Genomic DNA, 12,585 nt, shown 5'->3' with positions numbered 1-12,585 from the left:
TCTGTATTTTATGTAAATAGCTGAGTACATTAGTAAAATGAGCCACTTCCTACACTATAATACTAATCAAATGTCTGTGCGGGATGGGTGGCGGCAATGGAGAGATAAAAGGTACTTTTGCTGGATGGTAATGAGGGAATGCATTGGAGTGGGAGCACCAATAATGATTGTTGGACTGGGCGCAGGAGGTGCTAAAGACTGTGACGAATGGTATGTGACAAGGTGTTTTTTGAGTGTTTTGAAAAAACGTGCTGATTGAGGGACGAAGCGCAGTTAAGGTGGCCTCTACTGTTGCACGTATCCGACACACACCAATAATTTTGTGACTGGCTACGTAGGCTAGTGTTTTAGAGCAAAGTTTAGCTAATAGCAGAGATGGCATTTTGATGGATGACTGCTGCTGACGCCGTCACTCGGGTTATAGAGGACAGCTCTGACATAGGATCAGAGACTGAGACAGCATCTGAGGGATAGGACAATGGCGCAGACTCTGGGAGTGATTTTTCAGTCGGAGAAGTCCCATTGCATAACTCCTCTTCCAGTAAATTATGAAGGAGGTGATGAGGACAGTCCTGATGTCCCTTAGCAAGCACAGTCTGTGCAACGGGGCAATAGTGGGTTACCCGAACCCAGAGAGCAGGTAAATGCGGCGGCAGCACAGAGAGAGAGTGCTCTGTTGGGAGCTCCCCAATTTAGTTCGGCCCCAAATTCCACCACCCAAATCGTATTATGGAGACATCAGAATTATCTATCACAAAACAAACTGGGTTTGTAAGGCAGGCACCTGTGTTTTCGGTCCTGGTTTCGGTGGCCATATAGGGAAACATACTAAACCCAAACATTTCTGGAAACTAGGCATCCGGGGGAGTCCACAGAGGTGTGACCTGTGCGGATTCCCCAAAGTGTTCTTATCCAGAATACCCTACAAAGCTGAAATGATGAATAAAAACTCAATTTTTCTTGCATTTCTGTCACACAAACTACAGGAATATGCTGGTATCCACAAAATTCCTACCACCCAGTGATTCCTCACCTGTCCTGATAAAAAACACTATCCCACTTGAGTGCCTATACCTAGTGCCTGCGTCACAAATGGATCAGCCCAGGGTCAACAGTTGCCTCACGTAAGGACCAACATTGACTGTTGTGTGATCTATTCCTGTCGCGGGCACTAGGCCTACCCACACAAGTGAGGTACCATTTCTCTATGGAGACTTGGGGGAATGCTGGGTGGGAGGAAATTTGTGGCTCAGATTCCAGAACTTTCTGTCACCGAAATGTGAGGAAAATGCGTTTTTCTTTTGGTTGCATTTTGAGGTTTGCAAAGGATTCAGGGTAACAGAACCTGGTGAGAGCCCCACAAGTCAGCCCATCCTGGATTCCCCTAGGTGTCTAGTATTCAGAAGTGCGCAGGTTTGGTAGGTTTCCCTAGGTGCCGGCTGAGCTAGAGGCCAAAATCCACAGCTAGGCATTTTGTAAAAAATAGCTCTGTTTTTTAAAAAAAATTTTTAGGAAAATGTGATGTGTCCACGTTGTGTTTTGTGGCATATCCTGTCGCCGGCGCTAGGCCTACCCACACAAGTGAGGTACCATTTTTATTGGGAGACTTGGGGGAACACTGGGTGGAAGGAAATTTGTGGCTCCTCTCAGATTCCAGAACTTTGTCACCGACATGTGAGCGAAAAAGTGTTTTTTTTGGCCACATTTTGAGGTTTGCAAAGGATTCTGGGTAACAGAACCTGGTGAGAGACCCACAAGTCAGCCCATCCTGGATTCCCCTAGGTGTCTAGTTTTAAAAAATGCACAGGTTTGGTAGGTTTCCCCAGGTGCTGGCTGAGCTAGAGGCCAAAATCTACAGCTAGGCACTTTGCAAAAAACATGTCAGAAATCAGTGTGAAAATGTGATGCGTCCATATTGCCTTTGCCTTTCCTGTCGCGAGCATTAGGCCTACCCACGCAAGCGAGGTACCATTTTTATCGGGAGACCTGGGGGAACAGAGAATACCACAACAAGTGTTCTTGCCCCTTGTCTTTCTCTACATTTTTTCCTTCCAAATGTAAGACAGTGTGTAAAAAAGACGTCTATTTGAGAAATAGCCTGTAATTCACCTGCTAGTATGGGCATCCCAGAATTCAGAGATGTGCAGATAACCACTGCTTCTCAACACCTTTTCTTTTGGCCATTTTGGAAATACAAAGGTTTTCTTGATACCTATTTTTCACTCTTTATATTTCAACAAATGAATTGCTGTATGCCCGGAATAGCATGAAAACCCATTGAAAGGTGCAGCTCATTTATTGGCTCTGATTACCTAGGGATCCTGATGAACCTACAAGCCCTATATATCCCTGCAACCAGAAGAGTCCAGCACACGTAACTGTATATTGCTTTAAAAAATCTGACATTGCAGGAAAAAGTTACAGAGTAAAACGTGGAGAAAAATGGCTGTTGTTTTCAGCTCCATTTCAATATTTTTTTATTTCAGCTATTATTTTATGTAGGAAAAACTTGTAGGATCTACACAAATGAACCCCTGCTGAATTCAGAATGTTGTCTAATTTTCAGAAATGCTTAGCTTTCCGGGAACCAGTATTGGTTTCACACCCTTTCCTGTCACTAACTGGAAGGAGGCTGAAAGCACCAAAAATAGTAAAAATGAAGTATGTCCCAGTAAAATGCCAAAATTGTGTTGAAAAATGTGGTTTTCTGATTCAACTCTGTCTGTTCCTGAAAGCTGCGAAGATGGTGATTTTAGCACCGCAAACCCTTTGTTGGTGCCATTTTCAGGGAAAAAAACACAAGCCTTCTTCGGCAGCCATTTTTTCCCATTTAAAAAAACAAAACAAAATTTTAGGTGTATTTTGGCTAATTTCTTGGTCTCTTCCAGGGGAACCCAGAAACTCTGGGTACCTTTAGAATCCCTAGGATGTTGGAAAAAAGGACGCAAATGTGGCGTGGATAGCTTATGTGGATAAAAAGTTATGAAGGCCTATGCGCAAACTACCCCAAATAGCCCAAAAAAGGGCTCAGCACTGGGGGGGAAAAGCCCTGCTGCTAAGAGGCTAAAGTTCTATTGAGCTTCAAGCCGATGGCATTAAATGTGATACACAAGGGCAAGTTCTTATCCAGTTTAATCAGTCCCTGCACTGTTTAGCAAATTGCTAAATGTCCCCTGCTTTATAGGTTTACTTCAGGGACTAAGGAAGCCGCTTGCAAGTCACAGACTATATATGTGCCAGTGTTGGTTTTGCCTTTCCTCCCTTCAAGGGTGGAATAGCGAGCAACATTGAGTAAGAGGATATTAACGCCTGTTTTTAAAGTGAGTTAAAATGCCACTTCTCTAACATCAGAGGCTTGATGAGGAATCATTTGAGCACATAAAGCTTGTTGAAAGCCCTCAAAACGTCAACAGATTTGGAAAGCGTGGGTGGGACAGAGAGAGTTGGATGACTAAAGAAGATGGGACACAGTGGCACCGAGAGTAAACAAAAGAACACAAACAAACTATCAGAGACTAGTGCTTACTGTTTCCCACGCAGTCATGTAAAAGCTGCTGTGAGCGCAGTGGCGTAACGAAACTGGAAGCCTAGTCCAGGCAGATACGCTGTGAGTATGCCTGGGACCCTCAGCAACTAGTGTTTTTTGGGCCCACTTTCAGACATCCTTTAGGAGAGCAAACTCTTTGTCGTTGGGAACGATCAATGCATGACAAAATCTTTTCTTTCTTGGTACTTAGAATCTCTTTTCAAGGAAAACACCACCATTCATCGGCTGCTAAAAATAAAGAAATAAAATAGCTAGCTATAAAAATCCAGAAATAAAAATGTAGAAAACTTTTTTTTTTTTTTTTGCAACAAATATTTTTGGAAAGAAGCCATGCTGGCTTTGATTAAAAAAAAAATGCAGCCTCACCATTTCTGTTTTCCTTAAATGCAGTGAAAGGTTCGTTTAGGAAGGGTTTATATCGCAATGACAGAAAAGGAGGTGTTGTGTCCCTGTTTTTGACTTGTCAGTATGCACTCTCCACACGTCTCTGCGCGCTGTATTAAGTAGAAAGCTGGGCGACCGCAAACAGCTTACGGTTCGGTGGTTATATGATCTATTTTCCCATAAAAACATTTCATCTACGATTAGTTAAAATTATCTTCACTTCTGATTAATAGTGTTATTTAAAATAAGTTTGGAATCTTAATATTTTTTCATATTTTCGGCTATAATAATTTTTAGTTATTTTTTTTAATCCTTTTCATTTAATTGTTGCCTCCAACTTCTAAAAGCCCTTTAATTCTATCTCTACTATCTTAAAACACTGTGTGTGGGTATAATATTGTAGCTTAACAGTATAGACTACTTTAAAAAAAAAATTAACACCCCTGAACTCATAAAAAAAACTTTTTACCTAGTATACACCCACGGCTAAACCAACCTCAGCATATAAATCAGTAGTTTTAGTAGCCCAGCGTACTCCATTGATAGGACCTGAAATAGAGGCGTTAACCACAAATTGAACGATTATTTAAAATTTTCTTGGCTGACATTTCTTGATATAACTATTAAAAGTATTTCAAGAGAAGGCATGGACCTCCAAAGAGTCAATAAATAAGAAAAAACTATTAGTTGACAGGTCATGTTGAGCTTGTTTTTGTTTACAGACTTTAAAATGGAAAGCTCTGCTTGTCTGTACAACTATTTTTACTTTTCTTGTGCATTTTTACATAGAAATAACTAAAACAGAAAAAGATATAGGGTTCATTACGAGTCAGGCAGTCGCATGACCGCCATACTTGCGGTGGCAGCCCCACTGCCAACAGGCTGGTGGTGGGACCATCACATAATGACTGTGGCGGAGCCGCCACAGTCAGACCACCGACTCCGCCAGAAGCTTGCAGCGCCGCCCTGGGGATTAAGAGTCCCCATCTGCCATTCTTTCCATGGTTATTCACACTGCCATGGAAAGGTTGTTGGAGTGAAGGACTGGGGGCCCCCTGCACTGCCCATACACCTTGCATGGGCAGAGCAGGGGCCCCCATGCACAGCCCTATTGTGTGGAATGTGCGACTGGTGCTGCTGCACCGCCACATTGTCGCCAGCTCCACGAGGAGCTGGTGTCATCGTTAATGCCCTGTTCACCGCAGAGCTGACAGGCGACAACACTGTTTCTGCCTGCCGGCCCTGCGGTGAAGTCCTATTAGGGTTGGCAGGTTCAGGCCGCACAGGCGGTCTGATGGCAGGAAGAGTTTGGCGGGCGGCCTCTGCTGCCCTCCAAACTCTTAATTACCCCTATAGTCTATTTGACATATTCTCAGGCATAAAATAATGGGCTTTGTATCTTCCTCTAGCATGATGCTGCATTTTCCGAGTTTAAAAATGCATTTGAAACCGAGGAGATGAGGTTTGGACAAAGACAATTACACTACTCTGTTTTTTGTTTACTGTCCCATGGGACCAAGAGCTGAGACAGGCATTTGACCCTAGTCTTCCTTTGTTTGCCATTTATGGTGTGCAAGGAAACATTGGCAATACAAGACTGTGTATGCAGGATTGAATTATGTGGAATGTCTTTAAGTTGTATGCTAGGAGCCATTATACAGTGCAACGTTTATGTGTACTGGGTTAGATTCATGTATGTGCAGTTTAACTTGTGCAGTGGTGCGAATATCTGTGGCTAACGTGGCGCAATACCATTTTGATGTAAACACGGGTATTTAGGGTGGAGAAGGGCAGTTCTTTGTCACAATGTTTCATCCCCCACTCTGACTCTGGGGGTCAGCGTAGCCAAGCATTCAGAGTGATAGAGTTCAGATAGTGTGCTGGCATCATATACACAAATGTGGTCTCCCAGATACTAGTCTTTGCAGAAATAGTAAGGCTTTGTTTTGAAAAGGATATTAATTTATCAGTAATAGCGTGCAGATATCAAGAGTGAAAGGTAAAATGTAAAACAATGTTGTCATCTCCATTGTGTGGTAAATTTCCTAGTGGTGAAACCCTAAATTTGAGCAGAAGAGTCCCAGTGCTGTATTTCACCTAACACAGTGAACAGGGAAATTGACCTTTTAAGTCCTCCCTGTGGGGTTCCTGGTATAAATCTACCTCTATTGTATTGTGGGTCATTCACTGTTGTTTGTAAATAATCAACTTGATTCAGGCCAGTCACTGAAGGAAACTATGTCAACCAAGTTCAGTGTTGGAACTGTTAGGATGTTAGGACATAGTAAGGAAGCAAACAATTCTAATGCTTTGAGTTTTGTTGAAATGTATCACTTTTCTTTATAAATACAAAGCAGTACTGTCTGAATCCAAGAAAATAGAATCAGTGACACTTAGCCAAATAGCCAATCTACTTCTTATGTCTATCCAACCCTATTAACCCCTCCCTACCCCACCTTATTATCTCCCTATACATATATAAGCATAACCGTCAGGAGAGAAAACAATGTTGAAAGTGTACGTTGAGAGTGTACTGGAGATTCTACCAAAAAGCTTCAGATTCAGTGGCATAATTAAGCTCTAAAACTACAATTGGCGTTTCTTGTCACAAGTGACTTGCCCAAAGAGGAGGTTCTAGAGTCTGGGTCCAGCGTTTCCCTCTTCCCTAGAATGTCTAAGATCTGTGCCCATCTGGCACTAGACCTTATTGATAGAGTGCTAGTATCTGCAGTAATAGTCTCCATGGTTGGTGTTTACCCCATATTGGATTTTGCATTCTGTTTACAGAAGTGCCAGTGTGCATCCTTAATTTCAGGGATAGCCAATTTTTTGCCTTGATCATGACACACAAGGTTTCATATGAGCAGTTTCATATCTCTTTTACATTTTTTTCTACTAGTAGTGAGATCACGTTAAAAAAGTGTTTTTTTGTCAGTTCTGACGAGACATAGATGTGCTAAAGCTGCTGAAATGGTTCAAAGCCATAGTTTGTGGTAAATGCCTAGATTACCGGGTTACAGCCACTTTGTCTTGTTCTGTTTTAAATGTAGCCAGAACTGACAAGTACCCATTGTTGGAGAGGGAGAGGAATGTAGACGTGGAGAGAGTTGAACCCGATTTCAGAAATGAAAAAGGTTCCAAGGAGGACAGTGGATTAGGGCTGCAGTTTCGAGGGAATTGATACTTTATTTAGTCAGTTGAGTGAAGGAATTATAAACTGAATATCATTTTAAGGGTAGTGGCACGCCATGTTTACTTGGTGGGTGGAGCTGGCCTCCTTTTGATGGTTGTAACCCTAGCCCAATCTCTGTGAAAATATGGACAGAACCTCATTATAGCTAGTCAAAGCACTCCCTTCTGTGTAGTGACACCGTGACTAGTATGGACCGATTGCTTTGGCTCACCAAGGCAACCAGTGCATTTTTTTGCAAAAGATGAGGAATATGGTACTGTGATGATACTGAGGGAAGTGCTTACCTGTTTACATTAGGTTGACATAATTGGAGAGAGTGATCTGTTTTGTCCTTTGAGCTTGTATAATGGACTGCATAGTACATGAAGGGTACCAACTTCCCTTTTGCTCTCTTCTCTATTCTCCCTTATCTCTATTCTCCAATAATTTTACCTCTCTCACCCACCCCTTAAAAGTGTCCTGCATGAATACAAATCCCTGCGTCTGACTACAAGTTAGACAGAGCAAATATTTATCTGTCTGATCACCCAAAACACCAATCCTGATGTTATGGCTGGTAATTCCGGTCAGTAAAATCACACGAGGGTTTAGCTGCAATAGCAACCAAGCTCCGTCCCTCCCTCTACCTCTACTTTTAAGGTCACAGCCTACCAGACAGTGCAGCTATAGACATCTTGGGGACTTTCAGAAAGTTGAGCTAGGAAAGCATTCTGCTTGTTGATTACCATTGGCTTTTTGGTTTGTAACTCGCACTTTCTAGCTTTCTGTTTGCTAGCTTTGTTTGCTTTAGGCTCTCCAGGTTCAGTCCATCTCTCCTGTTGCCCGTATCCTTCCACACCACAAATTCGCTCTCTGTTAACAGGCCTTTAAATCTTGTTCTTATCTCTTCAAATTTGCTGTGCATTCACAGATGGGGGTCAAATGTCAGATGCTGTCTTCCAAGGGAACTAGTTTACTTTTCTTTCTCTGACTTCAAAATGAGATAATTTACGTGACAATCTTTCTGGATATTAGGGGTACGAAAGAGGTTTTTCCTAGTACATGACAACATTTAAATGAACTGTGTAAGTATTTCAGCGTATATCAGATATATATCAATATCCGAATTATGAAAGTAAAAATAAAGCACATTTGGTGTTATTTACAAAGTGTGTTGGAAACAAATACTTTATTAAGATCAAAACAAATCAAACTAGGTGATGCTATTTCCACACATTTTCGTCTGTGCACTGCATAGTTTTCATTAGTAAAACAGTATGTCTGTGTAAATGTAATGATCATTGCAATTAAAAATGTGTTGTCTGTAATGGCAGTGAGCTACGACACCATGAATGTGCCACTCCATGCCTTGCCACTCTACTCTGCATCATCCCGCACCACTTCTCTCTATTCTGCAAAATTCCACTTTCCACCACTCCACGCCACTGCTCTTTGCACCACTCAACTATAGGACACTTCACTCTATGCCACTTCATGCTACACCTCTCTACTCTGTACCTCTCCATTGCGTGCCAATGTACTCTTCGCCACTCTACTCTTCACCACTACACTCTACACCACTCCAGTCTAGGCCACACCAATTTACTCTGCAAAAATCCGCTCTACGTCGCTACACTCTACACACCTATGCAACACTGCTTCTATGCCCCTGTACTCTATGCCAACACACTCTACGCCAAAGTACTTTACTCTGTAACACTGAACTCTATGTCCCTGCACTCTATGCCATTCCACTTACGTCATTCTAATCTATTTTGCACCCCTGCACTCTAAACCAGTTTACTCTGTCATTACATTCTATGCCACTCTATGCAACTGCACTCTACCTTGCACCACGCTACCTCACTTCACTCTACTCTGAAACAATCTACTCCACGCCACCCTGCACTCCATGCCACTCTACTCCTCTCTGCACCACTCCACTCTGTCACTGCACTGTACGCCACCCTACTCTAAGCCACTGCACTCTATGCCAGTGCACTCTACACAACTGGCTACACTCTGCCGCTGTACCCTATGCCACTGCACTGTACTCTGCACCACTTCACTCAGTGTCACTGCTCTCTATGCCACTCTACACCACTGTACTCTGACACTCTACTCTGTAACACAGCACTCTGCCACCTAACTGTACACCAAACTACTCTGCATTTCTCCAATTGATGGCACTGCACTCTATGGCACATTACTGTATCTGCACCACTCTGTGTTACTCTACTCTGCACCACTCTATGCCAGTGCATTGTCACTTGACTGCACTCCGTGTCACTGGACTCTACTCTGCGCTGCTTCCCTCTGCATCACTCAAATCTAAGCCTCGCCACTCTACACCACTTCACGCTATTCTGTGTGCTACTGTACACTCTGTGCCACGCTAATCTGTGCCATGCTACTCTGCGCCACTACACTGTGCACAACTCTAATCTATGCCACTGAATTCTACATCACTGCATTGTATGGGGCAGTGCTTAATGCCACTATACTTTACAACACTGTATGCTAGTTCACTTCACACCAGTCCACTCTACTCCACGCCAGTGTATGCCATACTATGCAAATCAACACTATGCCACTCCAAAACTTGACACTCTCTGCACTCCGCCCTACAACACTCTACCTCACTCTTCACCATTACACTCTAAGACACTCCACGCCACTCTCCTCTATGCCACTAACCTTAAGCCATGCTGAACAGCAGCCATACTGGTGAACAACATGGCTGAAACACATTAGCAAAGCCAATAAATAGCTCTTGCATAGGCGAGACCTATTGGCTTTGCCAATGCTTGTTTTGTCTGTCAAGGGCTGAGCAGTCAGTGCCCCCTCCCCCTTACAGAGCTCGTCTGAATCCAGTTACCCCTGCCCCTCCTCCAACACACACACACACTTGGAGCAGGTGGTAAATATGTGTTAAACACTTCGGGAATAGGGAAAACTGAAATATCGCTCAGTAATTCAGTGTCGTAGTTATTCTCCTTTCCTATGGATTTCACTATTAATTGCACGATACAGACGTGGTATTACTGCATGGTAGTGAAATTAGGTATGAATACTTTGCACCATACCAGCGTCAAGCAGCTCGCTATCAGGGCCTTGTATAAAATCTATCTAGCTAAGGTTGTGTGAAACTCGCAGTATTCCCGGAGGGGAGAATTTGTGACTGTTATTGTTGTGTATTTTGCATGACTGGCTGTCTGAAAAACATTTCTCTCTTTCAGAATGATCTTGAGGAGTTTATAGCAGTGGGGCCATAGCACTCCTGGCAAGTGATGTCTCTTGCTGAGAATGCCTGGTTCGGTACACATCGGCCGGAAGAGGCCAGTGCCCACGTGCCCAAATCCTCTCTTCCTTCAGTGGCTGTCAGAGTGGCGTGACGCAGCCGCAGATAAGGGAAAGAAAACACAGTTTGTGTATCAGAAGGTCAGTGTTTTTCAACCCCTGAATATACAAGCCGAGTGTGTGCAGAATCATCTGTGGTTGTATTAGAGTTCCAGTCTTTGCTCGTTAATTTCCCCCTGAAGCGTTCTACAGTTTGGTTGGTTCGTTGTGTGTTGTTTCTATTATCGAAAGTATCTCGTGGACGTAATTTAAGTGGCACATTATTAGCCTGTAAATGGTTTTAGGAATGGTACAGCGTGTGTGTTCCGAAAGTGATGATGATCATCATATTTTACATAGCTGGGCATAAGCCAGACATTTAACTATTTTAGATTGAAATTGTTTTTTTTAATAGTAAACCTCGTCAGTGGAACAATAACATAGCGCATACACCATAACGTGAAAAATTTCGCTAAAGCGTTCGCTTAGCCTTTGATCACCTACAGCTGCCCCTCAATCTTTAAATATTTAGAATCCCTTGTGGATACAAGAACATCTCAACCCAGAAGCTCACCGTGTGCTGTAGGAGGCATGAAAGAAACTTCGGGCAGACCAGTAATGAGAAATATTAATTTGCTCAACTTACAAATGTTGTCTCTTCGCCCGAGCAATTCATTGAGTTTTCATCTGTTGATCTGTATAGCACTCCAGTACCCACACTAAGGCGAAAACCCCTTACAGCGAGGAGATTACTGAGGTTCTGGATGTGACTTCTGAAAATGTAAAGACCCTATAAGGATGACTTGACCTCATCACTTTCTGAAAAGGCACATTTCCTGCCCTTGCAGGTCACCTTCATTTGCACTGTGAACTCAATGCTTGCCTTATACCTCTGGCTAATAATTCCTCTGTGATGTTCATGAGTATCTTTTTCTTAGCTAGGGTTTCAGGCTCACCGTGGGGAAAAGGAGGAGGCTGAAGAAATTATACACTATGCCCACCACACTGCTTTCTTGCAGGACGGATATGTATGTCCCTTTTCTGACACAGGAATGACCCAAAACCATTACGTTTCTAGAATTATTCAGACCCTGTAGCTCCTGTGTTATCAAAGTGCGCTGAACAATTGACCTAGTAATATAACAAAACTAAAGTGTGGTTGTGTTACCATAAACAACGAAGTCCAGGTTAGGATGTCTTGAATAATGTTATCTACTTATTCAGTGACCATGTTCATCCCTGATACTTTAACTTTTAAACCCCCGATGCCCCAATTACTATCTTGTTTAAATAGACAACAACTTTGGCATAAGTGGGCTCTCCATATTCACCAGTGTATAGACCCTACCCCCTTATAGGTAGCCATATTCATTTTTAGATTGAGCGTGTAAGCGCTTTTCGACTTGTAAGTTTTCTGTGTGTTTTAACGACACCCATCTTACATCCTTCACTTTCACTCGTTCGCAGGTCTGCCTTTCAAAAATCCCTTAATATCATTGGTAAGTGCTTTACCTTTGTAATGCCTTGGGGCGGTTTTGTAACCGCCTTGCTTACTGACCCCGTTACATGGATTATTGCATAGTTGCCAATATAATTCAGCATGGGCGAAGTATATCAGGGTTTCTTTTGTCTCTTCCCTTCGTGCTCCATGGCGCCCATGGTCCTCACAGCACGAACAGCGCATTCTCCATCGGTGGTACTGAAGTACTAGTCACATTGTTCACACTGTTGCCTAATCAGAGTCTTTTCTTTTGGCTACCCCCTTCATCCGCCAAAACTTTCACAAAAACACTTGTAATTGATAAATTCTTCATGTAAAAAACACAGAAATCCTCAAAGCGGCTCTTCCTGCGTAGCGGGAGAGCTGATACTATAATATTCGCTGCACTCAGGAAACTCGCTCATAATGCTTTGCAGGCCATTATTTTTAGAAAACATTTTTGCTCATAACTCAACCTGTGGTTGTCCTAGGACAGTGGGATCACCTTCAAAACGTTCAGCACGAGTTGCTCTTTCTAACCATTTATCTCTGGGACCCCACACTAGTGGGGACCCCAAAATAATAATTCCTCTCTCCTTTCAGTGTCGTTTTAGGCTCTCTCCTGGCCGGAACCTTTGTATTTGCAGCTGAACGTAGTTTGTG

General features: G+C 42.9%; 1 protein-coding gene across 3 annotated transcripts in view; it reads left to right on the top strand.

Moving 5' to 3' along the window:
• Positions 1–12,585, top strand: part of MUS81 (MUS81 structure-specific endonuclease subunit) — a 382,977-nt gene that overhangs the window by 22,771 nt on the left and 347,621 nt on the right. For all 3 annotated transcript variants that reach the window (XM_069208031.1, XM_069208030.1, XM_069208029.1), the window contains exon 2: positions 10,343–10,544. In XM_069208031.1, the coding sequence (XP_069064132.1) occupies positions 10,410–10,544 (135 nt within the window). In that variant the 5' untranslated portion in view covers positions 10,343–10,409. The remainder of the gene's footprint in view (positions 1–10,342; positions 10,545–12,585) is intronic.

Source organism: Pleurodeles waltl, chromosome 9 (assembly GCF_031143425.1).
Source record: "Pleurodeles waltl isolate 20211129_DDA chromosome 9, aPleWal1.hap1.20221129, whole genome shotgun sequence".
Lineage (NCBI taxonomy): Eukaryota > Metazoa > Chordata > Amphibia > Caudata > Salamandridae > Pleurodeles > Pleurodeles waltl.
The sequence above is the reverse complement of the archived record's forward strand: the minus strand, read 5'-3'. Positions and strand labels throughout refer to the sequence as shown.